This window comes from Pelodiscus sinensis, chromosome 1, assembly GCF_052426305.1.
Source record: "Pelodiscus sinensis isolate ZL-2025 chromosome 1, ASM5242630v1, whole genome shotgun sequence".
NCBI classification, from domain to species: Eukaryota; Metazoa; Chordata; order Testudines; family Trionychidae; genus Pelodiscus; species Pelodiscus sinensis.
In genome coordinates, this window is record NC_143052.1 from 129,204,547 (window position 1) to 129,232,462 (window position 27,916).

General features: G+C 41.4%; 1 protein-coding gene across 2 annotated transcripts; it reads left to right on the forward strand.

Annotated features, from left to right (window-relative positions):
• Nucleotides 1-27,916, forward strand: NDUFA9 (NADH:ubiquinone oxidoreductase subunit A9). 2 transcript variants are annotated; one of them, XM_006123043.5, is made up of 11 exons: nt 1-160; nt 4,121-4,285; nt 6,870-6,967; nt 7,166-7,257; nt 9,151-9,292; nt 11,260-11,362; nt 11,988-12,055; nt 12,188-12,264; nt 18,798-18,893; nt 22,014-22,080; nt 27,639-27,916. In XM_006123043.5, exons 1-11 carry the CDS (start codon nt 100-102, stop codon nt 27,807-27,809), a joined length of 1,140 nt encoding a protein of 379 aa, XP_006123105.3. In that variant the 5' UTR covers nt 1-99; the 3' UTR covers nt 27,810-27,916. The 2 variants fall into 2 exon arrangements, with proteins under 2 accessions (XP_006123105.3, XP_075756889.2); XM_075900774.2 differs by having other exon boundaries at nt 59-160; nt 4,109-4,285.

The following is a 27,916-nucleotide window of genomic DNA, read 5'->3' on the forward strand; positions in this document are numbered from 1 at the left end:
GCCCCGCGTTCCGCCCGCGCGGCGCCCAGGGGCCGGCGGAGGAGGGAAGCTTGTCCTCGCGCAGGACCCGTTAGGCGCGGGGCATTGTGGGAGCGGAAGATGGCGGCGGCGGCTGGTTGCCTTCGGGCCGCCCGCGGCCTCCTTCTGCTGCCAAGGGCGGGTGAGTGTCACCGCCGCCCCCCATCCCGCGAGGCAGCCCGGCCCTGGTCTCCGCCGGATGCGCTCCCGGGCTCGCGCTGCTGGGGCCCTGCCCGGAAACAAGCAAGGGGGGAGCCTGGGCCACCTCGGGGGACGCGCCGGGGCCGCTCCCGGAGATGCCGCCGCCGCCGCCCTGCCAGTCACTGGCCGCAGGAAACCCGCCCCGCTGCAAGCAGCGTCTGCGAGCCCTGGGGGGGAGGGGGGCGGCCGCTGGACTAGCGCGGCGGGGAGGCTTTGGCTGGGCCCGCGTCTCCTGCCGCACCGAGCCCACTTCTGCAGGGGCTGGGGGAAGGGGCAGCCAGTGTCGCAGCAGAGCGTAAGGCGGGCCAGAGTGTTGGGCAGAAACTTAATACAGGGTGCCCTGCTGACGTGTTTGCCATCCTAGGTCAGAAAGAAGGCGTTAGTGGGCTGCAGATTGTTGTACTAGGCCGGAAACCCAGGATGTCTGTTTAGTCCATATGCCACCAGAAGTTGGTCCAGTGAAAGATGCTACTTCACTTTCTTTGGCTGTCTAATATCCTGGGACTGAAATGCCTACAGTTACACACTGCATACCCGGTGATACAGGCATAAAGGCAGTGTTTGCCTGTGCTAATACACTTTAAAAAGTTCCTGTTAAATAAGAGTAATGGTATATTGGAGATAATACTAAAGAGGAGTTCTTAGAGTTTCTTGAAACTGCTTATGCCTAGCATGACCACTGCTCTCTCTCCACACATGCACCACCCCCTAGCTCAGTATCTCCACCATCTCTCTTCTGCATTCCTATCCAGTAGAGTGTGATCTCACCATAGATTTATCTTTTCTCCTTGTATTTGATTATCAAAATACTTAATTTTGTGGAGTGCTAGGAAAAGCTTATAGGATTTCAGTTTTCAGATTTAAATTTACAAATCTTTACATTGATTATTGACTGGACAGCTAGAGCAAAACACTGAAATCATGGTAAAGTTCAATGCAAGATCTATCTTAATAATGAAAGGACTGCATTGAGTTGGCCGTATATACTTCAGGGTATGTAGTGCTATAATTGCTACGGGAGTATAGCTGCCACAATGTAGATCAGGATGGGCAATAATTTTTGATGTGGGAACAACACTTCAATGTGGGGGTAGTGTGAAAAGGCCATTTCTTCCCCCACCCCTCCTCCAGGCACTCATGGCACTTATTACAGTGACAGAAAGATTTGTTTTGTTGCTATGATGAATCTCACACTCTGAAAAGATAGCTATGTCCAAGGAAGAGTTCTTCCATCAGTCTAGCTGCATCTACAGTAGGGAATAGGTGAGCCTAACTGCGTTACAAAGGGCATGACACTTTCCATGTAGCAGGTAGATCTAAATTTTAGGTACAGAACTAGTGTTAGGCACTGCCTCTCCTGACCATAACCTAGACAGAGGTTATGTTGCACTGGACATATGTGCTAGTCCAGGGGTTCTCAAATGTCATAGCACTTCGACCCCCTTCGAACAACTAAATAGAGGAGGGAGAGGGGAAGAAAACTGAAGTTTGAGCAAACCCCCCCAGGGCAATGCCAAAGTTGAAACCTGAGCCCTGCTGCCCTGTGCGTGTGCATGCGTGTTTCAACTCCAGGTGGGGGCCTGTAACCTGAATCGTGCTGCACAGGACTTAAGCATAATAGAGAGCTTATGTTGACTAAGGGAATATTTTTACCTATGTAGGCCAGGTCTTTATGAGGGATGTCCAAGTGTAGTCAACTATACGATTATCCGATAAGTCAGGTTTATTGGTTAATCTTGTTGACTACATGCAGTTCCCCTTTCCCTTGCTGCCTCTGTATTAGAGGCAGCAAGAGGAGAGGGAAGCAAGAGCCAGTGCTGGGGAGAGCCAGCTTAAAAGCCGGATTCCCCCAGTACTGGCTCCCTAGTACTGACTCTGCAGTGCTGCCTGCCTCCTCCATGCCGTGGCAGTGCGGTGTGTGGGGGAGGGCAGAGGAGGCTGCCATGAAGCAGCTCCTGTCCGTAGGGGGCGCGAGCTCCCTGTGGACAGAGGCTGGCCCCCAGCAGCAGCCCCTGTCCACAGGGGTCCAAGCGCCCCGCAAATAGGGGCTGATGTCAGACCAGCCTCTGTCTGCAGACAGCTCAAGCCACCATGGATAGAAGTTGCTCGGCTGCCTCCTCCTCTCCTACCCCGCAGCAGCCTATGTCAGTGGGGAGCTTGGACCCTCAAAAAAAAAAAGAGACAGCAGCGCTGGGCAGCAGGCAGCTGGTCTGCATGGGAAGCTGGTTTTTAAACTGGCTACCCTTTCAGACTGGCTCCCGCTTGGCATCCTGTGCTACTACCTCTGATGCAGAGGTAGCAAGTGGGGGTGACAGAGGGCTCCTTGGGTCTGGAGTGCACTGGCTGCCAGCCCTTCCCCCGGGGACTATCAAATAGTCATGTAAACAATAACATCCCTCGTCTTTACTGCAAACTTGCATTGATATATGTATGTTGTTCAGGGTGTGAAAAATCTTTGCCCCTGAACAACATAGTTACACTGTCCGCCTTGCTAGTCTACACAACGCTATATCCCATCGATACAGTTACTGCCTCTTGTGGAGGTGGATCAGCTATACAGATGAGAGAGGCTCGGATCAGCAGAGTCCAAATCTGTTGTTTTTGAATGACCCAATTTTAAAAATAAGCCGCAACAATTTAACTTGCATTGCCATGTAAGGCCCACAAGAGGGTAGTCTTGCACTGTTACATATTACTGAAGTTTAATGTTAAAATTTTCTTCATTCCCTCTACCCTGTTAGTTTGCTACCCTTTTCTTACTCACCCATCTCTCATTGGAGCAGGAAACACTGTTCATTGCCATTCAGTCCATTGCCCACTCATTTCCCTTCTCTATGCCATCATTTCTCCTCCACTCATTTTTTACCATGTATTCCTTTGGCCAGTTGCAAATCAGTTTATATGTATTCATTTTGCTGCTTATGCATGTAAAAACAGCTTTGTGCTTCCTCCCGTGCTGCCCCTCATGCCTGGCTGGAACTTCCCATAAACATCTGCAGCAACCTCATCATTGTCCTCCAAATCTCTTCTTAAAACTTTCCTTTGCCATGAAGTCTGCAAAAAATTTGACGTTACGTTGCTGGTATACAGATATCATTACCTACCATGAAAGCCAATGTTGTCTTACTGTTTCCTTGCACTTCATTGTCTGTCTGCCTATTTTCATCTGTTGTTTCATGTCTTATACATGGATAGTATCTCTTTGAGACAAGGGCTATCTTTTTGTTTTTACAGCACCTGAGACAATTGATTTTTGGGTCTTAATTGGGTCTCCTAAGTGTGGTGGTAATATAATTAAGAAATAACAGGCTTTAGCTAAAGATAAAGAGAAAAGAGGCAGGAAAGAAAATAATGCATCTTAGCACCTGGTAGCACAGACAGATGAACAGAGCATTTTTCCACCATGGCCCATTGTATAGCTGAGAGCAAAAAAAATCTTATTAGAAAGTGTCTTGTAAACAGTATAACAAAGTGATCAGTTTTTCAGTTCTTCCTTGTTGCCTGGATGGGGAAGAAGAACATTTCTTCTCCTTGGGGTCCCTACAGGAACTGCCTGGTGTTTATCCACATCAGTTAGATCTTTTAGTTAACCCTTTTCCTTGTGATGTTTATGTTATGCCTTTACAGTTCTCTCCATAGCACTCTCTTATGCTGATCCTGTATCTTTTTTTTACTTTTCCAAACCTTCCTACAATATATTACATCTCAATCTAGGGTAGAATGGGAATTTTCAGGGTGGGTGGGGGAGGGGGAGGAACTGTTTTTTTTGGAAGGAAATAAAGGGAAGTGGTTTAAAAATTAGAGTTTTAATGATAAGCTAAATTCAACTTTATTTGTGGAGTGGTAGTAATAACTCTTAAAGTAACTTGACATGTTTTCTATCGTTGATTGTATGTTTCAGGCTCTGGCATTGCTGCATCAGGATCTCCTGTACTGCAGCAGCATCGCGATGTACATTATGCTGTGATCCCCCATGGAAGAAGTGGGCGTTCCTCTGTTAGTGGCATTGTGGCAACTGTCTTTGGGGCCACAGGATTTCTGGGACGATATGTTGTCAACCGATTGGGTAATGTATCCTGACAATAGCATTCAGAAGTTCAGATGGCTGTCTAAACTGTCCACATCTTTTCAGCCTACAAAGTTTTTCTGAAAATGACCTGATTAGTAGAGGTTAGAGATGGACCCAGTGTAAGGATTGTTCTCTATGGTACATTCCTATTGTTTGTTTAATGTAGTTCTAAGAAATGAAAATTGGCTTATTTACACAAGATTTCTGTATGCAGAAATGTAGAAGAATCTGCACACATTTTAAAGTAATGGTTTAAATAGTGGTTAAATGGAAATAACTTTTTTTAAAATTCATAAAATCCAGTTCTAGGTTTAGGTGAAGCTTCTGGTCAGTTCTCATGTTTTCAAAATTTATATTAATCGCAATGAAAATCCATAAAATCCTTAGATTTAGTGCACTTCTTGTGCTAGTTAGTCATGTCATATTGTAATACATAAGTATGTGTGTTGTTGTTACAGAGAATTTCTCTTATGTAGTTGACTTCTATAAAGTTATTCTAAAGTTACAGTTTTGATCCATGATGCATCCATAACTGGTAAAATAATTCTTAAAATAGGCTAGTGAGAAACTTAATTTATTTGTGGTGTACCACTAGATCCTCAGATGTGTGAAAGCTGTTACTGGTCTGATCATAAAACTTATCTCTGGAAATTCAATTACCGTAAAGTCGCAAGTATAGTGCACACTTTTTTTCCCCATTTTTTTAACATCAAAGTCGGGGTGCATGTTATCCATAGGAGTTTTTTTTTTCCAAAGTTTTCATTTGGCAGTTCCGCGTCACTTAATCGCTGGACACCAGAGGTTAAGTTGATTTTTATTAGCATTGACAAGCAAGTATATACACAGTTTCAAAAAGGTAACTTAAACAAATGAAATCAACACTGCAGCACAAACAAGCAAATATCGGATCTTCTACTCATCTTCGAAACGCTCGAATTCACATTTGTTAGAATCTTCCTTGAACAGACGAGCAATATCTTCTGGGGTATAACCCTCGACAACTTCATCCAGGTAATACAAATCATTGTCATCTTCGCATACCGGTAATTCACCCTTGGACGATTCATCGTCGCTCGGATCCATCCACAGGGCATCATCCTCACTGCCATCCATAGCATTAGAGATGCTGCTTTTCAGAAACCCCTTCCTTATGATAGCGGGATCAAGTTCAACCTAGATATCTGCTATCCACTGGTAACATCTTGCAGCGTCGGTGTTCGCATACGTCTACCTGCAGTAAATGTATGTTCACCTTCCAACAACCAGGTGTTCCATTTCCTGCATAGTGCATCTTTCATTGGCTTATTAACTGTCACGTCAAGCGGCAGCAACATTTTGGTCATTCCACCAGGAATAATTGCCAAGTCTGTTTTGTCCTGCTGAAGCCGTTTCTTGATGGATGGCATACGATGACACTGAAATGCATCCAAAACTATTAGAGACCGCTTTCTCATAAGTCCACCTGGCCCCTTCGCCCAAACTGTCTGTAGCTGATCAAGCATTAAAACTTCGTCAATCCAGCCTTTAGGGTGAACACGCACGTGATCGGTGTTTGGGAATATAACATTCTTTGGCATTATCTTGCATTTGAACACAATATAAGGAGGCAGCTTCGTTCTGTCGGCCATGCAAGCAAGCATTACGGTAAACCTAGACTTTTCATGGCCTGTGGTAGCAATGGAGATGGTCTTGGCACCTTTCACTTCAAGCGTTCTGTTGTAGGGATTATCGAAATTTAATGGTGTCTGATCTGCGTTACCAATTAATGAAAGGTCGTAGCAGTGCTGCTTACGTAGTTTTATGATAAATTTTGCAACTGTAGTACCTTGGTGTCTGAGTCCGTGGGTAGCTTCTGTGCGATTGTTGTTCGGCATTGGACCGATAGACCATGGCGATTCATGAACCGATTGCCTCAGCCATGCGAAGCTTTATACCCGGCTGTGTTAGCGCACATTTTGGCAATGGTCAAAGCCTTCATTCTAACCTCCGCAATGCTAATACCACCGCCTTGCTGTCTACACTCAGCAATCCATTTAACCAGCTTAGCCTCCAACTTAGGATATGCAGCACTTTTACCTCACTCAGCCATCTTCATCGGAGGCAGCGCTTGCAGGCGCTCTTTCTGACGTCTCCAAAGCCAAATGTTAGACTCTGCTATGCCATCAAATTCATGGCTGGCAGCTCTGTTGCCATGAGCCTCAGCATAGCTAACAACTTTTAAGTTTTTAAGCAGTCATGTAAGATCGCCGACAACTCATGGCAACCCAAAGAGAGCATGGAAACACCGCGCACTGTATACTCGGGTGCTCACGCATGATTACCTAGCAATACAAAAAGCAAGACAAAATACGGCAAAGTCGGGGTGCGCATTATAGATAGGAGTTCAGTTTATGCCGGAATTCTCATGTTTAAAAGGTAGGTGTGCATTATAGTCGGGATTTTACGGTATTTGAGTTAATCTATTGAGTTTTTTATTTTATGCAGTTAAAAAAGGAAATATCTTACATTAACACCAGCATTTCCTTTAATATTTATATAACAGTTTGATTTTAATTAAGAAATACTCTTTTGAACATTTTAGGGCGCATTGGATCACAGATAATTATACCCTATCGCTGTGATCAGTATGACCTCATGCATCTTCGATTGATGGGTGACCTGGGGCAAATTCTGTTCATGGTGAGTCTTTTGGCTTTGATTTTAAAAATAATAGTATTCCTTTTGGTTTATGCTAGCAAGTAAGTGGTAATCCATTTATAAAGTAGGAACTCTGTGGCTGTCTATTTCAATTGTATGTTGAAGTTAAGTGAATTTTCTTTGATTACACCTATTTGCATATTGTGTCTTATTTTTTCCCATTTGGTTTTATGGTAACAGGATTGGGACTCAAGGGACAAAGACTCTACCCGAAGAGCTTTGGAACACAGCAATGTGGTCATTAATCTTGTTGGACAAGAATGGGAAACAAAGTAATTTTCTTCTTTATCTTTGTATGGATAGATTTGTAACAGGCATTGAGTATTTTAGTAACATAGTTAACACCACATATATAGAATGTGATCAGTTACGTTTTTAATGTTAAAATGTTCATAATACTTATAGCAAATGGAGCCCCTAGCATTCTGACTAAACACAACCACTTTGAAGCGGGATTGATTTCTGGCCTAATATATGTAGACCTTAATAAATGAGATTAACTACTGGAGAATTCCTAAAGCTATGACTGAAATCCTCATTCTATCACATGGGATTTTGTCATGGATACCTTATTAGCTTCAGAAATAGCTATATAAAAAGAATAATAACTTATTAATATATGTGGGGTTTAGAATAAATTATTAAACTCATAAAAACTAATGCCTATTTTAGATTGAAAGAAATACCTGTTGGCAAGTCTATTCAGCCGCTCCCTGAGTTATGCCCACCTCCACTTATAATCATCCGCACTTATGACCAAAGCAGTTGTAAATGCGGATCTGAATTACGAACGGCGATCCACACTTACGAGCAGTGCAGTCGCCATGTAACTCTATGGGATCCGAGTTACAAACACCTCGAGTTACGGACCAAGTATTGGTCCGTAACTTGTTCGTAACTTGGGGAGCAGCTGTATATACTTTTCTCTTTCTCCTCCTCTCCTCCCTCCTGTCCCTTTGACATGATAATTTTTCATCTTTGCTGACCCAAAAAAAGTTTTAAATATGGATGCACATCACAACTAATCTTGGTAAAGAATTGGTGAAGATTAGGACTTTAATAGGGTTCAAAAAAGAGCTAGATTCATGGAGGTTAGGTTCACCAATGGCTATTAGCCAGGATGGGTAGGAATGGTGTCTGTAGCCTCCATTTGTCTATAAATGGGTGACAGGAGAGAGATCACGTGAGGATTACCTATTGTGTTATCTCCCTCTGGGGCAGTGGTCTCCAACCTTTTTATACCCAAGATCACTTTTTATATCCAAGATCAGTTGATCGCGATTGACCTGTTGGTGACAACGGCTCTGGGGAATCTGGCATTGGCCACTGTCAGCAGACAGGATACAGGATACTGGGCTAGATGGACCTTTGGTCTGACCCAGTATGGCTATTCTTAGGAGCTCCAGTGTGGTTTGTGTGTGTAAACAGGGCCTCCCCAAGATTGATGTAGTCATGATTCCAAGTAAAAAGGCAGGAGGAAACAGTGAGATTCCTTTTATGGCTAACCTCCATTGCCTAGCTTTTCATTAAATACTGCCCTTTTTGCGTAATGTTAGTATCAATCTCATATCCAATGCTGTTTAGGCATTGAGTAATTCTAGAAGATGCTATTTATTCTGAAGACATATGTAGATTATGGAGGCAGGAGGTTGTTCTAAGAGTAGTGTGTAGGCAAGAGAAGTCAACTCTCTCCTTTTTCAGTTTCTGGCCAGTAGTTGTCTGTTGGGATTTCTACCAGGTTATTGCATCTCTGCCGTGCTGTGGGGACCTGTCTTTTGTAACAGACAGTCTATGAGGTACCTGTTACATTTAAAATTCTTTGTATATGTCCTTTTGGATGCTAAATTGTGAGAACATTCTGTGTTCCATCCGCCCCTATTCAAGTGCCTCTTCACTTTAGCTTCTGCTGAAATTGATTGATTGCCTGGAAGAATTTCCTGATTGCCACAGACAAACTGATGAGGGAATTTATCGAGCTGTGCTTTAGTCTTAACTAGAAGCAAGATAAAACCTGAAAATAGTGTTACTTTGGTGCAGTTTAAATTTTCTGTGTCTTGAATATGCAGAGTCCCTTGGTTTAAGGAAATGTATGTTCGGGAAACGTTACAGTGAACTAGATAACCGACTCAGTTATTCTTAAAATAACATTTATTTTCTTATTTTAGAAACTTCAGCTTTGAAGATGAATTTGTAAATATTCCTAGAAATATTGCCCAAACAACCAGAGAAGCTGGAGTGGAGAAGCTTATTCACATCTCTCACTTGAATGCTGACATGAAAAGTCCTTCTAAATACCTTAGGAATAAAGTGAGTCTGAGTTCAGTCTGTATTTTATTCAGAAGACTGAAAAGTTTTGCCAGATCCACTTCAAGAGATTACATTAGAAATTATGTCCACTTAGTTATATTTCCTCTGGTTGGGAACAAGTCATAAAATGTGATCTCCGTCATAATTAGGGCACCTGGGACTCAATAATGTGCCCTTCGGTGTGTGTACAGACCCACCTAGCTCTTCATACGCATTTCAAAGAGAAAAAGGGAATCTTGAATCTAACCTGTGTATTCAAGCATCCTGTGCATGTACTACCACTCTCATTAAGAGGCAAGAACTGTCTTGGTTGGCAAAAAGGAGTTGACATTAGGGATGTCAACGTGTAGTCGACTACATGATTAACCAATAAGCCTGGGTTTATCAGTTAATCCTTTGCCCAGAGGCAGCAAAGTGGGGTGGGGGCAGAGCTGGTGCCTGTGAGGTACCAGCTCCCCACGAGCACCGGATCCCGCAAAGCCACCTGCCTCACCCCACCCCCGTGCTGCTGCCTCTGATAGAAAAGCAGCAGCATGGAAGGTGAGAAGAGGCAGGTGGAAGGGTGAGGAGGGGCATGGGAAGCTGTATCCCAGCGTGTATCAGCTCCTGCAGAGCCGCCTGCCATCCCATCCCCACATTGCATCCCACAGAGGCAGCGGGAATGGGAGGAAGGAGACAGAAGCTGGTGTTTGGCTCCATCCGAGCATCGGCTCCGTCTGCTCCCCACTCTTGGACTGCTGTCTCTATGAGGAGGCAGGGGAGGCTGTCTCAGGGCAGCCTCTGGCCTTGGCGGGCTTGAGATTGGACCCCCCACTGGGAGATGGCAGGTGGGTGCTGGTCTTCGTGGGGAGCCGATTTTTTTTTTAATTGTCTCTCCTTGCAGACTAGCTCCTGCCTGCCACCCTGTGCTACTGCCTCTGATGCAAGGTGGCAGTGGGCTCCCGGTGGGGCCAGGAGCAAACTGGTTGCCAGCCTCACCCCTGGGAACTATTGAATAGTTGTATAATTCAGTTATACTCTATCCTATAATCCTAGTTGATATTTGGGAACAGTGGTGATGTGGCATAAGAGTGGGGTAAGCAGGTGGTGGGAATGGGGAAAGGTGAGATGAGATTACGCAAAGACTTCAAAGATACTATCTTTGTATTGTGATTACTGCCTGCATTTGAACATAGGCTTTTTTGCAACACAATTATCCATACTCATGTTTAATCTCTTTAGTAGGTACTGATACTATTTTTTTCTGTTTCCTTGCTTTTTTCACATGATTTCTGTCTCATTTCTGACTATGTAAGTCTCTCTGGCTTTTATAATATCAAAACAATATTGAATATGGGGCCAAATCATGTTAGGACAATTTTTTAAAACGAGTTATAGCCATAGTTTCTAACTAGGCTAGAAAATAATTTGGTTTTGTCAACATTGGCCAGCCAGATGTTAGAAAACATTTTGGCTGTAACCCCAGATTAAACTGAACTGAGAGTTTTTCAACTCAGTTGTTTTGATATCAAAGTGGGGGCCTGTGACTTTCCTAACTTCTGAACCCCGTATGTGTCAGAGAAATGAGGCCAAGCTATTTTTTGAACGCCTTTGCTTTATGTATTTACCTTGTCACTAAGGAGGAAGTTATCTATGTAACTTATATCTGAGTACCATTAAAGAAATGTGCTTTTGTGGGTTGCCCTGGGAACTGCACGTTGTTTAAACTGAGTGCATATCAAAGGCGAAGTGGCCCAGATGGAAATAATGTTGTTCATGGAATTTTATATTTGGGTTTTGCAGTATTAGTATGATATGATAGTACTCTGTATCAGAGTTTCTCAAAAACCGATATGTGGACTTGTGCTGTTCGGCCCATTCCTGGTATCAAAAAGATTAAGAAATTCTGTTCTGTGTTACCTCAGCCTGTCAAGAGTGGAGCAAATTAATGAGGTGTTGTTTGGTTTGTTCATATTGACTTACTGCAGGCTGTTGGAGAGAAGGTAGTGAGGGAGGAATTTCCGGACGCTATCATTATGAAGCCCTCTGAGATATTTGGAAGAGAAGACCGATTTTTCAATTATTATGCAAGTAAGTATTATGATAAAATAATATGTAATCTGCATAACTAACCCCAGAGGAAGTGGGGAGTAATTTCCCTTCTCAGGGGACCAGCACACTTGTATTAAAAACCTCCTGTACTTTGTCAAGTTATCTATATAATATAAATAAAATTGAACCTCATAATTAAGATCTCCAGCTGTTAGGAAAGAATATTTAATAGCTACTCTGAAAAGTGATTTTATAGTTTTGGATTCATGTTTTTATCTGAAGTATGAGAGAGACTCTCTGCTTGCTTTATCCAATTGCCAGTGGTGGAGAGCAACACTTGAAGTATGCGCCAGAAAGACAATCCAACTCATCAAGAATAAAGATTCTTCAGCTGTAACTTATTTAGCAATTCTGATGTTGCTCTCCCAAGGTTGTATGGGTTCTGCACTGCTAATTGCAGTAGTAGAAAATAAATATTTTAGACTGTGGTCAAATAAGACTGATCATGCAGTTTTTAAATATAGTCCCCCTCCATAGTAATTCAACATCGTGTAGGTGCTTTTTGGCTCATCTGCTTTGCTCTGAAGCATCTTGTGTTAGTTATTGCCCAATGCTCTAAGTCATAGATTACACTCTTAAGTTACTTATGTATCTCCTTTACCAGATATGCGTTTCTTTGGTGGTGTGCCACTTATTGCTCTGGGCAAGAAAACAGAGAAGCAACCTGTATATGTAGGTATTCAAAAAAGGGCACTGGGTGGGGGAGGAGGAGCAGCAAAACAAAACTTGTTTTCAAACCACTTGTAGAAAACACATAGTTATTGCTCCAATGTTATTTTAAACTAATATTAATATTTTTCATAGGTTGTTGATGTGGCCAAGGCAATTATTAGTGCAATTCAGGATCCTGATGCTAAAGGAAAAACATATGCCTTGACTGGGTAGGTTACTCTTTTGATTCTAACTAACTATAGTGCTTATATGCCTTGTCTTTTTTCATATATTATTAAGCCCCTTCATTTTCAAAACCATTTTTACTTAATAATTCATAAGTTTTACAAGAAGTATTATTCTGCCTTTTCCTATTTTTACCCTACTTTTGTATCATTCACATACATCAAAATAACCTGCTATATTAGGAAAGATACAGTATAGCGGGAGACTGGGGGACTGGGCACAAGCCGGGAATCAGCTGTCCCGGCTCACGTCAGGTTCCCCGCTGCACCTCTTGCTCTTACTGTGGCTCTTGCTACATTTCAAAGGCAGAGGTGCAGCAGTAGAACCCCGCATGAGCGGGGACTGAAGCAGTCCTCTCACATACCAGGTTCCCCACTGCACCCTATGCAGGTTCCCCACTGCACCTTTATTACATTTCAAAGGCAGAGGCACAGCAGGGATAGTGAGTGTCCCTTTTCCTTGTTGACTGATCAAGTAGTCGATGGAAATTCCTTCTACTACTCAATTAGCTGATTAATCAAAATTTAACATCCCTAGTTGAGTGTATGAATTGCAAATGGTGTTGGCCCATTTATTAAATGTAAACATAGGTTATAGTTCTACAACAGTAAACTGTTTATTGAAAATGTTTATTTTGGGATTAGAGATGTTATTTTCATAAATTCAGAGGTGGCATTGTGTTTTAAGTTACGTTTTAGTTCTGCAGCTAGCCATATTGATTAATGGAATTCGAAGTACAGATCTACTGAATACACTTTCCTCTGTCTTTCTGTCCATCAAAATAAAACCTGCTATACCCAGAAATATGTTTTTGGGTTTTTTGTTTGGTTGGGTTTTTTTGCACTGATTTTCATTTGTTTTTATTGTTGTAGTAATAGCTGATAAATTCCCAGGAAAATTTAAATAAATTGAAAATGAAGGACCCTACATTGTATGCAGTAAATTTTGTTTTTCCATTGTTTTATGCATGCTGTTTAAGCTAGAATAAATTCCACCTCCTTGTTTTGAATGAATGAATGAATAAACCCAACAAAATCATGGACTTAAGCCATTATTGTTAATATTCTGGTAATCCCAATTAGAGGTCTATTATGTGTATTGTGTACCTATCCAGAGAAATAATCACTTCTACTTTTACAGCTCACAAGTTAACTAACCAAGGTAGAGAAAAGATATAAAAAGGGATGCAACTTAAAGGCAAACGTTTAGCACAAGACATTCTGTTCTGGGTTTTCTTTTGTCTAATATTGTAAACATCAACACAGGAACAGTTCTTATCAACACTGATTTTTATTATATAGGACTGAGTAGCATATGTGCTGTCATGATCTACTATATATTTGAGAGAGTTTGTGAGCGAGCAAGTCTTTCTGTTTGTCCATCAGCCGTTTGTTCAAGAACTCCTAAACGGTAAGAGCTAGGACCATCACATTTGGTATGCAGCTTCCTTTCATCATAACTTAAAGCCAGGTAAGGGTTTGGATATATTGGGGGGGCAGGAGGAGGAGGAAATGGGCTGAAGCTCACCCCCTCCCCCCAATGCGTATGAGGACACACAAAAACATACAGAAAAAAATCACTAGGCAGGTGAAAGGGGCTGTAGCTCCTCTCCCCCCATTCCTTTGTCCGGGACTGCCTCAGCCCTGAGCTTCCCACTTCTTAGGCGCCCTTCAAGGAGGGCTGGGTGGGGAGCTACAGCTCCCTTCTCCCATTCGTATAGGAACATTGATGGCTATTTCCCTTAGGGAAGGAGAGAAAAGTGCACAGTTTGCTCCATTCTTCAGTCTGGCTGGGGAGTGCAGGGGGCAGACAACCTAGACCTTCCCCCATCTGCTGTGGTGAGAGCGCTACGGTAGTCTTCTCTCTGCAGGGAAGTCTACATACTGAACTTCTTATCCCTATCCCAGAACAATGATTTAAATGGAGAAAAACAAAAATTAAGATTTTGAGGAATTTCTGAAAGTCTCTGTATGATAGGAAGTGTCATCTTAAAGGACAGCAAGAGACAAATGATGCACATCAGATGAAAGATAGAAATTCTTTGAAAGAAAGGGCCAGAATATGCAAGGATCCAGTAAATTTAGAAGATGGTCCAGACAACAACAATAAACAGTGGAATTTTTATGAAGGGAGCAAGTGAGAAATAGGTCTTTATGCACATAAAGAATTAATAGTAGATGATTCATACTAGAACAGAAGACTGAGAGCTTTGACTGTGTTGAACTAGCTGATCCAACTTCAGAAAGAACTGAGGATTGCATATTAAGTAGCAGACCAGAAGAATCAAACCAGAACAATGTAAAGAAGAATCAGCAAAATTCTGAACATTCTCCTACTGTTTCAAAGTCTTAAGATTTTGACCATTCATTAAAGGCCAAGAGTGAAGCACCCATGTTTTGAAGCAGGAATAAACTAGGGATACCATCCTTTCACCCCAAGGATTTTGGAGATTCAAGCATCTATCAATAACTAAAAAGAGTTTGAATAAGTAATCTTCTAAACTAAGGAAAGGCTACATAGTAATCTTTGACAAAAGTTGCACGCTGCCTTTTTTGAAAGTCACTAGCAACTCAAGCTATTAAAATGTTGCAAAATTTTGTAAAAAAAATATTGTTTTTAATCTGTTTAGTTTCTTTGAGGGCTGTGTTAAATCATAACTGGGCAGGTTCTGTTGTAATTGCTGCTCCTGAATGTCTACGAATTTTGCACATTTTGTTGTTATCCTGTTTCCTCCTTTTTCCCACCTTGGCTCTGTTTGTCACTGCCACTTGTTATATCTTGTCTTTTAGATTTTTATTTACTGTATGATTATAATGAGCCCAGCACAATATCAGCAAGGAGTCACTGATGGGAAAGCGGAGAGACCACTAAAGAAAAAGGAGTCCTGAAGTGTGAATGGGGAGCTGGGGAAATGGGGTTGGACCAGGGTTTTGGGGGGGAGCTGCGTAGTCCTCCTATTGGTGCTCCCCCGGCGTGGCCTGGGGCATGAAGTTGGAGGGGCAGCGCAGGCCAGCTGGGTGTGGCCATGCTTGGCAGTTCTTTAGTGCTAGGGGTGCGTCTGTGGCTCCTGAGGGAAGTGGGTGGAGCTGCATAGCATGACCCCCGCAGTGCTTCTGTGAGGAGTGACATGGTCCTTCTGGTGGGGTTCCCCCCTTCCCCGGGTCCAGTGCTGGAGCTGGAGGGAGAGGGATGGTAGTTGACAAGATGACAATCTCTGTCCCTAGCTGGCCACTCCCTTCCTGATGTGATTGCCCCTAGTGATCACTCTGCAGTATAGCTGTCCCTGGCACTCACTGCCCCCCCGTGGTCAATGTGCATTATTGTGTCCCTCCAATCAGCCCTCCCCTCCCTTTCCATGTTATAGAAAACAATCTTAATTTTGGGCACATCCAGTTTTCCTGTCATAACTACACTCTGACCTTGCTTGAAATTAGGATAAGAGGAAGCTGCCTACCAAATTTGGTGGTCCTAGCTCTTACCGTTTAGGATGAGTTCTTAAATAAACAGACTCACTGACAGATACACTCTCTCTCTCTTTCTCTCATATAATATCAATATATTTTAGCCAATATAAAAGGTGACTTATGTTGGTTTAACTAATTAGACTTACGAGGATGATAAGAGGTCCAGAAATTCAGTGCAGAGCTTAAGAATGAATTGATTATTCATTTTTCTGTTTCGACATTTGATAATATAAGCATTCAGAAGAATTTGACATTGCTTATTTGTTTTCTTTCATGTTTTATCATCTATATCAAAAGAATAGAATTTAATGTGTCTTTATAAGAAGCCCACTAGAAGTCTGTCAACATTTTTAATTCTAAGTGCCTAAAGTTAGGCTCAGAAATCCATATTTAGGTACATAAATATTAGTGGCTTGATATTTTTCAAAGATGCTCAGATCTACAAATCCTATTCTGGCCAGTGGGAACTGTAAGTGATCAGTCCCATTGAAAATTAGGCCACCTACATTTAGTTGGGTCCTAACTTTGTATTTTGATATCTGACTCTTAGAAAATATTTGCCCCGTTTAAAAATAATAGTTAAAGGTGTTAATCTACTACCTTTGCTCTGGTGCCCTCAACATTTGTAGTTTTCTAATAACACTTTCCTTATTTAAGACAATTATTAAATGTTGCTTTTTCTTCCCAAGAGCATTACAGTTGTGGCCATGAGTTTTGATAAATGGAAATATAGTTTTCCCTTTAGAAGTCTTTCCTCCTCTACATCTGCTATCATGACTGTCTGTATAGAAGTAATGTGTATACAGATAGTCCCCGACTTATGAACGAGTTATGTATCAAGCACTTGGTAGTAACTCGATCTGTTCATAAATCGGACCCCATTCATTTAAATGTGAATGTTCGTAAACGCGGATTACATTCGTAACTCAGGGACGTGCTTAATGGGAGGTTGGTCGTAAGGACAAACGGTCGTAAATCAATGCGTTTGTAACTCGGGGACTACCTGTAGTTTAACATGCCTGTAGTCATCATAATACTAGCACACTCTAAACCTCCTGTGTTTACAGCTAGATCTAAAATCTCACTTCCCCTAGGAAACTAAATAAGAAAATGCCAGTGCATTATTTCTGGAATGTTCCAAATGTATAGTAGTCACATCAGGGTTTGAGAGTCATCAGGACCATTGGCTGCTAATTGATAATTTCCAAAAAATCCTTCAGAGACCAGGGTTGTTGGTATTTTCAATGCTCCTTTGATCACGCTCTGCATGACAACATTATGAGTTAAACAGAACCAATGACATCTCGTGTAGCTCAATAATAAAGGGCTGCCATGAGCAGCTGTAAAAATTTGGCAACAGAGTTCTTACAAATGCTTCTCCGGGCCAAGAGAAATTCTCTGTTAGGCTCAGCTTAGGCTCTGTTAGGCTCAATCTCTCTGTTTAGTACTCATTAATTAACAGGAGTACTAAATGACAAAACCAATCTGGGGCATGGGAACTTCAGCAGTCTGTTTTCTTAATCTGACACTATTATGTGTGGAACTGGTGCCCAACCAAATAATCAGAAAAGTGCCAATCCATTCCAGGAGATATTAGTCCTGAGGAGGATGTTTTTGTTTTTTTCCTGGGAGATTTTCTTATTTCTTTGTACCATTCTGCCTTCTGACAGATCCTGATCTCTCCCTTGTTAGGACTGGGTACCATTTCCTTTTCCTTGGCAAAGCATTGCATTTGAGGTCCTAATTCTAAACAAGATGTTGGTAGATTTAAAAAAAAAAAAGATGACGACGACACCTTCCCCCAACTTCCCCCACCACTTCCAGGCCTCCTTCCAGGACAAGCTAGATAGAAACTTGAATGTTGGGAACACTGCACGTCCATTTCAGTCCTAATATTGAAAATGTTATACCTGGGTTTAATAAGGCCATATTTACCTATGGTAAGCTCATTGAAGGCAATAGGCTTACACCTTGAGGATGACTCTGGTATTGCTAAACTCATAAAACCTGTTGGCTACATCTACACTGCACAGTTATTTTGGAATAAACTATTCCAGAATAGTTATTCAAAAATAGCTTATTTTGAAATAGCATGTCTACACTGCAGGGAAACCTCAAAATTAGTCCAAAGCAGGCTTTGCTAATGTAGATGTGCTATATTGATTTGGAGCCCCAGAAGGAATAACTTAGAATGGCCCTGGTGAGGAGCTATTTCGAAATAGCAGAAGTGGAGCGTCTACACATGCCTTATTTCAAAAGAGCTATTTCTGGCTAGCCATTATTCTTAATAGAATAAGGTTTACAGAAGTTTGAATAGTTTCAAAATTATTTCAAAATAACAGAATTGCTGTATAGACACTTGTATAGTTATTTTGGAATAACGGCTGTTATTCTGAAATAACTTTGCTATGTAGACACACCCATTGTGTCCTCACTCTGGGTACATCTAGACTACATTCCTCTTTTGAAAGAGGAATGCAAATGAGGGAAATTGAAAATGCAAATGAAGCACTGATTTACAAATCTCGCACTTCATTTGCATAATCTCTTCTGATCGCTTTTTTGGAAGAGATTTTTTTGGGGAAAAAAAACCAGTCTAGACGGGGTTCTTTCGGGGGGGGGGGAGGGGGAAACCCTTTTGAAAGAACCATGTAAACCTATTTTTTTTTATTCAGGAATAAGGATTTTTTCAAAAAAGGGTTTTTTCCCGAAAGAACCCTGTCTAGACTGCTTTTTTATTCGAAAAAATCTCTTCTGAAAAAGTGATCAGAAGAGATTATGCAAATGAAGTGAGATTTGTAAATCAGCGCTTCGTTTGCATTTTTTATTTCCCTCATTTGCATTCCTCTTTCGAAAGAGGAATGTAGTCTAGACGTACCCTCTCTGTATATAATGCTTGTTCATTTTACTGCCCTCGTTTCTTACTGTTTCGAAAAGTTTTCTCTGTGTCATTAAATGCTGCCCTTTGGCAAACTAAATGTTGTCACATTTACTTGAAGTTTTGCAAAAGGAGGCATGAAACAATATAATTTTCTTGATACTCTTTTTTACAGACCTCATCGATATCTTCTTTATGACTTGGTAGATTATATATATGCTACTGCCTATAGAGTCTATCTCCCATATCCACTTCCACGCTTTCTCTACCAGTAAGTAGACTTATCTCTTGTCTTAAAAGTAAGCCATCCATCAATTAGGTAAAAGCATGAAGAATTTAAAGTAATTGAGTATTTACACTGAACTTTAAACTTTACTACAGGATAAACTCAAGGGATATTCTAAGAGGTCAATGTAGACTGAGTTTTCCAAAATATTCAACAGTTACTTTTGTTCTTGTGCTGAGCCAAAAATCCACTTATTTGGATATACTGCAATTAAAGCCAGGTCTACATCAGACCTAGAAGGTTGGCTTAAGGTACGTAACTCCAGCTATAAAGAATATGTAGCTGCAGTCGGTTTACCTTAAGACTGGCTTGGCGGCATCCTCACAGCAGGAGGTCGACGGGAGAAAATGCTCCCATCCGCTTCCTTTATCCTCGTGACTCTGAGGCTTACAGGTGCCACCTGGAACTGCCCTCAGCATTTGGTTTACGCATCTTATCTAGACCTGCTAACTAGAATGCCCAAAGGTCGACCTCTGGTGCGGCGAGTGAAGACGTGCTCTGAGTGTGCAGTTGTAGTACCCTCAAGGTAACTCTTCACTGCATGCTCACTGTGCAGTCTCGGATTTGCCAAATAAAACTAACCAAAAATGTTCAGATGTGCTATGCGCTTTTTCAGTCATTCAGTGGAAAATGAATTGACTTACATTATCACTGCAGAGTCAGCGTAGCTATGAAGATGTTAACTGGATTATTTTTGGGTTTTGAGTGTCATCAATAGAACTGCTAAATAAATATGCAAGATTAAATTTTGCGCTTTTACGTCTGGAGACCACGGGCTTATACAAGGATAATTGAAGACAGGAATTGACCTGCAGAACCATGTTTATTGGCGAAGCATGAACCTGAAAAAAAAAATTCTAGCTCTGACACTCCAGGCTTTGTTTGCAGGGCTAGCAGTTAGGAAACCCATCTTTTCACTTAAGTTGAGCAAATTTGATGTATTGAGCAAAAATAAGCATAGAACTTCATCACTATACTGTCAATTTCAATCACTTTTTAAAGATTAAATCTGCATTTTTTTACAATATGGAAATTATATATGCAGATCTCTGAACTCCTAGATTGCACATCCATTAAATTGGTACTGTCAGCATGCATGTGTTAGCCTTAGAGACTTTGAATTACTGTACATACAATATGATGGGGACTAATTTAGCTACAACTGCTCAAGAGAAAGATCTTGGAGTCATTATGGATAGTTCTCTGAAAACATCCACTAAGTCTGCAGTGGCAGTCAAAAAAGAAAATTAGAATGTTAGGAATCATAAAAAAAAAAAGGACAGAGAATATATAAAACCATGGTATGCCCACATCTTGAATACGGCATACAGATGTAGTTGCCACATCTCAAAAAAGATATATTGGGAAAGGTTCAGAAAAGGGCAACAGAAATGATTGGGGGTTTGGAACGGTCACATATGAAGAGAGATTAAAAACATGTGGGGTTTTTAAGCTGCAAACAAGAGGGTCCAGCAGAGGGCAACCAAAATGATCAGGGGGCTGGAGCGCATGACCTATGAGGAGAAACTGAGGGATTTGAGTTTGTTTAGTGTACAGAAGAGAAGAGTGAGGGGGGATTTGATAGCAGCCTTCAACTTCCTGAAGGGAGGTTCCAAAGAGGATGGAGAGAGGCTGTTCTCAGTAGTGATGAGTGGCAGAACAAGGACCAATGGGCTCAAGTTACAGTGGGAGAGGTCTAGGTTGGATATTAGGAAAAACTATTTCCCTAAGAGGGTGGTGAAGTACTGGAATGGGTTCCCTAGGGAAGTGGTAGAATCTCCATCCCTAGAGGTTTTTAAGTCCCAGCTTGACAAAGCCCTGGCTGGTTGATTTAGTTGGGATTGGTCCTGCCTTGGGAAAGGGGCTGGACTTGATGACCTTCTGAGGTCTCTTCCAGCTCTATGATTCTATGATTCTTAGCTGCTCTCGAACCTCCTTAAATAATCATTTAGGGTGAGAATTTGCTACTCATATCAATCTCTTTTGTATTCTAAGCTTAGATTGTGGTTTTATTTATTTATTTTTTAAAGGGGATCATTAAAAAGGGATAGTGAGTAAGACAGAAAATATCTTATTGCCTCTATATAAAGCCATGGTATGTCCACATCTTGAATACTGCGTGCAGATGTGGTCACTCCATCTCAAAAAAGATATATTGGCATTGGAAAAGGTTCAGAAAAAGACCAAAAAAAAGATTAGGGGTTTGGAATGGATCTCTCATGAAGAGAGGTTAAAAAGACTTGGACTTTTCAGCTTAAAAAAGAGGAGACTAAGGGGGGATATGACTGAGGTCTATAAAATCATGACTAGCGTTGAAAAAGAGAATAAGTAAAAGTTATTTACTTGTTCCCATAACACAAGAACTAGGTGTCACCAAATGAAATTAATAGGCAGCAGGTTTAAAACAAACAAAAGGAAGATTTTCTTCACACAGAGCACAGTCAACCTGTGGAACTCTTTGCCAGAGGATGTGGTGAAGACTAGGACTTTAATAGGTTCAAAAAAGAGCTAGATGGATTCATGGAGGTTAGGTCCATCGATAGCTATTAGCCAGAATGGGTAGGAATGTTGTCTCTAGCCTGTCTGGAAATGGGTGACAGGAGAGGGATCACATGATGATTACCTGTTGTGTTCCCTCCCTCTGGGGCATCTGGTATTGGCCACTGTCAGCAGACCGGATACTGGGCTAGATAGACCTTTGGTCTGACCCAGTATGGCCGTTACGTTTGTATGAATTGTAGTGCTTCTGGGTGGAGAGATTGTCTATGCCTGCTAATGAGCAGACCTTGAAAAAGAAGCTTACTAGTCCCTCCAGTTTTAAAAATGGGGGTGTAAGAGTGAGCATTTATTAGCTGTGGATGTTTACCTCCTTCCCCACATTGTGCACACACTACTATATCGTTTCTCTGGAGGCAGGAGATTGAATAATGTGGTAGCAGTCATTTAGAGTAACCGTAACTGAGAATTTGCTGAAACCTTAACATTCTTAACTACAGAAAATGTTAATTACTTGGGTAGTCTAAAATATGCATGCCTGTTTGAATTGTCTTCTCTGTATCCGTATTATCACAATACTCACGTTTGCACCATTTCTCATGGTTATAGTTTGTTGGCAAGATTCTTTGAGATGAATCCTTTTGACCCATGGACAACGAGAGACAAAGTGGATCGGGTAGGTCTGCGGCAGCACTAGTTAATCTTTTCATTGTGGAAGTGTTATGAGTGTTTCTTAATAATCTAAGCAGTAATGAAACATGATGTGCCTGTTAGGGATGTTAAAATGTATCCATTTTTGTAAAATTGTAACCGCTGAAATTTTCAATGGTAACATGTTTACACACGGGAGGGGCAGGAGGGAGCCAGTGCTCACGGGGAGCCGGCTTTTAAGCTGATTCCCTGTGCATATCGGCTCCTGCCTGCCCCTCCCTTCTCCTTGACCTCTGTGCTGCAACCTCTGTATGAGACACAGCAGCATGGGGACGGAGGGGCAGGTAGCTCTGTGATAGCCAATGCCTGAGGGGAGCTGGCTTTTGCACAAGCTCCCACCTCCCTCCCAGCCCTGCACTGATACAGAGGAAGCAGCGTATAGGGAGGAGGGGACATGTAACTGTGTACAAAAGTACGTGTTAACTTCCCTAGTCCTTGCATATTGTGCATTGTAGAGTTTCGGTCTGTTGTACAAATGGAATTTGGTGTTATACTGTGCCATTAACAAAATGTTCAGATTTCATACATATTTTCAGAGAGTTCTTTATGGAGATATTTAAGATTTCAGAGTTATCCTTTACTATCATCAAAAATCCTCATGGAATCTGTGGCATAGTTGCTGCAGCTACTGTTACTCCATGCATTCCCATTTACTTTACATGTCTAGGCCTATTGGATAATGCTAGGGTCATCTGCAAAGGGATACACACCAGAACTATCCTGGAGGTGCCCCTGGTTTGTGCTGGCAGCTATATAATACAAATCAAACTGTATTTTTCTTAAACATGTAAGGAAAGAGCCAGGCTGACTGACAACAAAATTATTAACCATAACCTGGAAAGAGAAACTTTTTCATTTAAGTATCATAGAAAGAGGGGTCTGGAAAAAGAACTATTATAAGTAGATATGTGGCATACAGCTGTCTGCTTTCTACCGGAAAGTTTACTTATTTGTGTACATTGAATGAGTTGGGTTTTTCTCTAGTTTTAGGTGCACTTAAATCACAAGCACCTTTTCTTCCACCACAACTAAGCTTTTTTTTTCTGCAGTATCCCACAGGATTTTTGTCTTAAGGTGGGAAGAAGGCAATTTGATTTAATATCCCATTCAGATTATGACACTTTTAACAGCTTAAGGTGAAATCTCTACATTGGTTATGGTCAAAGTACTAATTTAACACTGGAATCCATGATCTTCTGACTGATAAGCAAACTTATAGCCTCTTAACATTTTTCCATAACTTTTCAAGGTTGATTTTAATATGGTTTCGTGATGTTGCTCTTTCCAAACCTTGTTTCAACTGTGAAAATATGGGTATTCACCATATCAACACTATTTTCATGAGTAGAGTTAGCAAATGTGCAGTCCTGTTTCCTGATGTCAGTGTCTGATACAATTTTTTCCAAAGGTGGTTGATGATATTCCACAAATTTTTACATAAATGAAAAGAACAAGGAGTCAGGTGGCACCATAGAATCCTAGGGCTGGAAGAGACCTCAGGAGGTTATCAAGTCCAGCCTCCTGTCCAAAGCAGGACCAATCCCAACTAAATCAACCAGCCAGGTGACTTGAAAACCTCTAGGGATGGAGATTCCACCACTTCCCTAGGGAACCCATTCCAGTACTTCACCACCCTCTTAGGGAAATAGTTTTTCCTAATATCCAACCTAGACCTCTCCCACTGTAACTTGAGCCCATTGCTCCTTGTTCTGCCATCTGTCACTACTGAGAACAGCCTCTCTCCATCCTTTTTGGAACCTCCCTTCAGGAAGTTGAAGGCTGCTATCAACCCCCCCATCCCTTCTCTTCTGTAGACTAAATAAGCCCAAATCCCTCAGCCTCTCCTTGTAGGTCACGTGCTCCAGCCGCCTAATCATTTTCGCTGCCCTCCACTGGACCCTCTCCAATGCGTCCACATCCTTTCTATAGTGGGGGGCCCAGAACTGGACACAATACTTCAGATGTGGTCTCACCAGTGCAGAATAAGGGAATAATCACTTCTCTACATCTGCTGGTAATGCTCCTTCTAATGTACCCTGATATGTCATTAGCCTTCTTGGCTACAAGGACAGACTGTTGACTCTTATCCAGCTTCTCATCCACTGTAATCCCCAGGTCCTTTTCTGCAGAACTGCTACTTAAGTTGGTCCCCAGCCTATAACAATACTTGGGATTCTTCCATCCCTAGTGCAGGACTCTGCACTTGTCCTTGTTGAACATAATCAAATTTCTTTTGGCCCAGTCCTCTAACCTGTCTAAGTCACTCTGGACACTATCCCTGCCCTCTAACATATCTACCTCTCCCCCTAGCTTAGTGTCATCCGCAAACTTGCTGAGGGTACAATCCATCCCCTCATCCAGGTCATTAATAAAGATGTTGAACAAAACCGGCCCTAGAACTGATCATTGGGGCACTCCACTTGAAACCAACTTGACATCGATCCATTGATCACTACCCATTGGGGCCGACAATCTAGCACGCTTTCTATCCACCTTACAGTCCATTTATCCAATCCATGTTTCCTTAATTTGCTGGCAAGAATATTGTGGGAGACCATATCAAAACCTTTGTTAAAGTCAAGGTATATCATATACACTGACTTCCCCATGTCGACAAAGCCAGTTACCTCATAGAAGCTAATCAGATTGGTCAGGCATGACTTGCCCTTGGTGAATCCATGTTGACTATTCCTGATCACATTCCCCTCTTCCAAGTGCTTCAAAATGGATTTCTTGAGGATCCCCTCCATGATTTTTCCAGGGACTGAGGTAAGACTGACTGGTCTGTAGTTCCCTGGATTGTTCTTTTTCCCTTTATTAAAGATGGGCACTACATTTACCTTTTCCAATCATCTGGAATCTGTGAGTTTTCAAAGATAATGGCCAAAGCCTCTGCAATGACATGTGCCAACTCCCTTAGTATCTTTGGATGTATTAAATCTGGACCTGTGGATTTGTATATGTCTAGCTTTTCTAAATAGTTCTTAACCTTAAAGAATAACAGGTTTATTAAGGCATACAAGTGAGATATAACTCATTTCCTCAGATGCTTGAAGTGAAAGAAAGGCAGGGATGCAGAGATGGGAGTCTAACATCAGGACTAATTAAATCAGTGATGAGAAGGTGAAAACAGACTAGAGCATGAAACTGCTGAGCTGGAATTCTTATGTACAGTTGACACCATTAGAATTGATTTGAATAGAAACATGGAATAGCTCTTTCATTATAATAAGTATTCTCTTCGAGTACTGTCATCTTCACATCACTGTTGGAGGCGAGCCACATCCATCCTGATTTAATTAGCACTGATGTTACAGTCTGATCTCTGTACCCTTGCCTTTCTTTCACTTCAAGTATCCGAGGAAGTGAGTTGTATCTCACGAAAGCTTATGCCCTAGTAAATTTCTTACTCTTTAAAGTGCCATCGATCTCATTATTTTTGCTGAAACAGACTAACAGAGCTACCTCTCTGAGGCCTGTGTAATGAAGTTATTTAGATAATCTTTCACTAAGGTAGGGCAGGAATAGTCTGAACATAATGTGAACATCACTTGTAATTGGATGCAGCATAGATCCCAGGAGATAATCAGCTGGATAATATCTTTGTTGTTTGATCACAGTGGGAAACCCACAGCACTACAGTTCTCAGGCATTGCAATGTTCTAAACTAAAACTATCAAAATCTAACTGTTTTCTGCCTCTGAGGTGAGTAGTTGCAGTAATCAAGATTAAACAGAGTTTGATACTGCAGTTGCTGGAGTGCCAGAAGAGAAGTAGGGGAAGTGTTTTTAGTGAAGGGTTCAAAGCTGTGGTGTAGCAGAGATGAGGATAAAATGCTGCAGGTGTTCAGTTAAATAGGGTGAACATAAATAGCACAAACAAAAACTTGCATTGAGGTCTTGTTGGTGCAAGGACATGGAATGAGAGAGCTGATCTCAGACATCCAGAATCAGTTTTTGAGCTTTCATACCAGAGAGAGTTCAATTTCTTCAATAAAAAAGGCAAATTGTCTAAAGTTATAACAGTCCTTTTAAAATCACTATTTCTTTATTCCTCTGTATGTAGCTTTCGAGTTCAAACTCAGTTGTGACCTGTGAAATTGAAAAGGTTGTGGATTATTCTCCCAAGGTCCCATCACTTGAACTATTTTAAAATTGGACTTGAGCCAAAACATTGGAAGGTATACTATAAGGAACAATCCTGAACCATCTACCAGATGCAGGATTAGATGACTGAATTTATCATTGTGTGGCACAATCTCAACAGGACTGTAAAAGCAGCCCTTCACAATTGTTAATTCAGTGTAACTTTTCTGAACATGTGCCAGAGAAGTAGTTTCTCACAATCTGTGTGCTTGTGAGTGAAAGGTCATCATTAACTAATTCTGTGCAGGTGGTGCACAGGAGGCCACCCATTAATATATGAAAGAGAAGGAAAGGAGAAATGTGGTGCATTTTCTTATCTCCCATAGACCCTAATATAAATCTGCAATTCCTGTTGAGGCTTGCTTGTACCATCAAATGTGCATGGTTGGTTTGGATCAGGCCTGCTTGCCCTCTCCCACCAACACACATCCATGTATGCAAATTGTGATCAGAGAGCTGGAGGTGGCATGTGGTTACCTGATCCCTCAGCAGTGGCTGCAGAGTCCCTGTATTCTATTGTAAGATCCAGCAGTGCCTTTATATTGCAGTGTTATTTCTCCTGGGAAAAACCCTGTTCCAGCAACTTGCTCTAATATCAAGGGAGTTTTGCAAATTAAAAATAAAATAGTTGAAGTAGAATCTCCCAGGATCTGTAGTAATTCTACAGCATTACATGTAGACTAATTTAAATTTGCTTCTAGTGCTAGTGTACATGCCTGTTTTTCCAGAGAACAAAAGGCAAGCTTAGTCTTAAGTTCATAGTATTTTGTACATTAGTGAATATTCTCCCAAGGTCCCATCACTTGAACCATTTTAAAATTGGACTTGAACCAAAACATTGGGAAATATACAAGGTTTGTGTGTCAGGTTAATCAGACGTCAGGAATAGTAACACTTAAAAATCGGTAGGGGAAACTTAAATATTCAGGAATGAATTTGCAAGAAGCTTTACTTTTACAAAAGAATTTCAAAACCCACTTACAAAGGGAGACAGCTGAACTGGAATTCCATCTACAAATTCATTACTATCAATTTAGGACTGAAGAAGGATCTCAACTGGTTAACCCATTACAAAGGCCATTTTCCCTTCATGGATATTCACATCTCCACATCAAAGGCTGTGAACGAACCACTTCCATACTGACTTGATTAGCCTCGTTCACGCCAGTAACTTCTTTCTTATATATACCTCTGCTTCTGTAACTTCCACCCCAATTCATCTGATGAAGTAGCTTTTACTCATCAAATCTAATGCCCTAATAAACCTGTTAATCTCTAAGGTGCCATCGGATGTTATTTTTATAATAGCGGAATAACTTTATATGTGTAGCTGTTCTGTATTATCCTCATTTATATTACTTTTTTTTTTTTTTTAAAGTTTCATACAACAGACATGAAGTTCACTGATCTTCCTGGCTTGGAGGACCTGGGCATTATACCAACTGCTGTGGAACAAAAAGCAATTGAAGTTATGCGTCGTCACCGGAAACATCGCTGGCTGGAAACTGAGCTGGATGAAATAAAACCATCAAAGACTGTTCCCATCTAACAGTTGCCAGGGTGGCTTCCAGTGCTTCTCAGACAGCCTTGTGCTGAGTTTCTTTGTTTGGAGAGTTCTGTACATACTGAGTAAAATCCCTATGTTAATCATGTAAA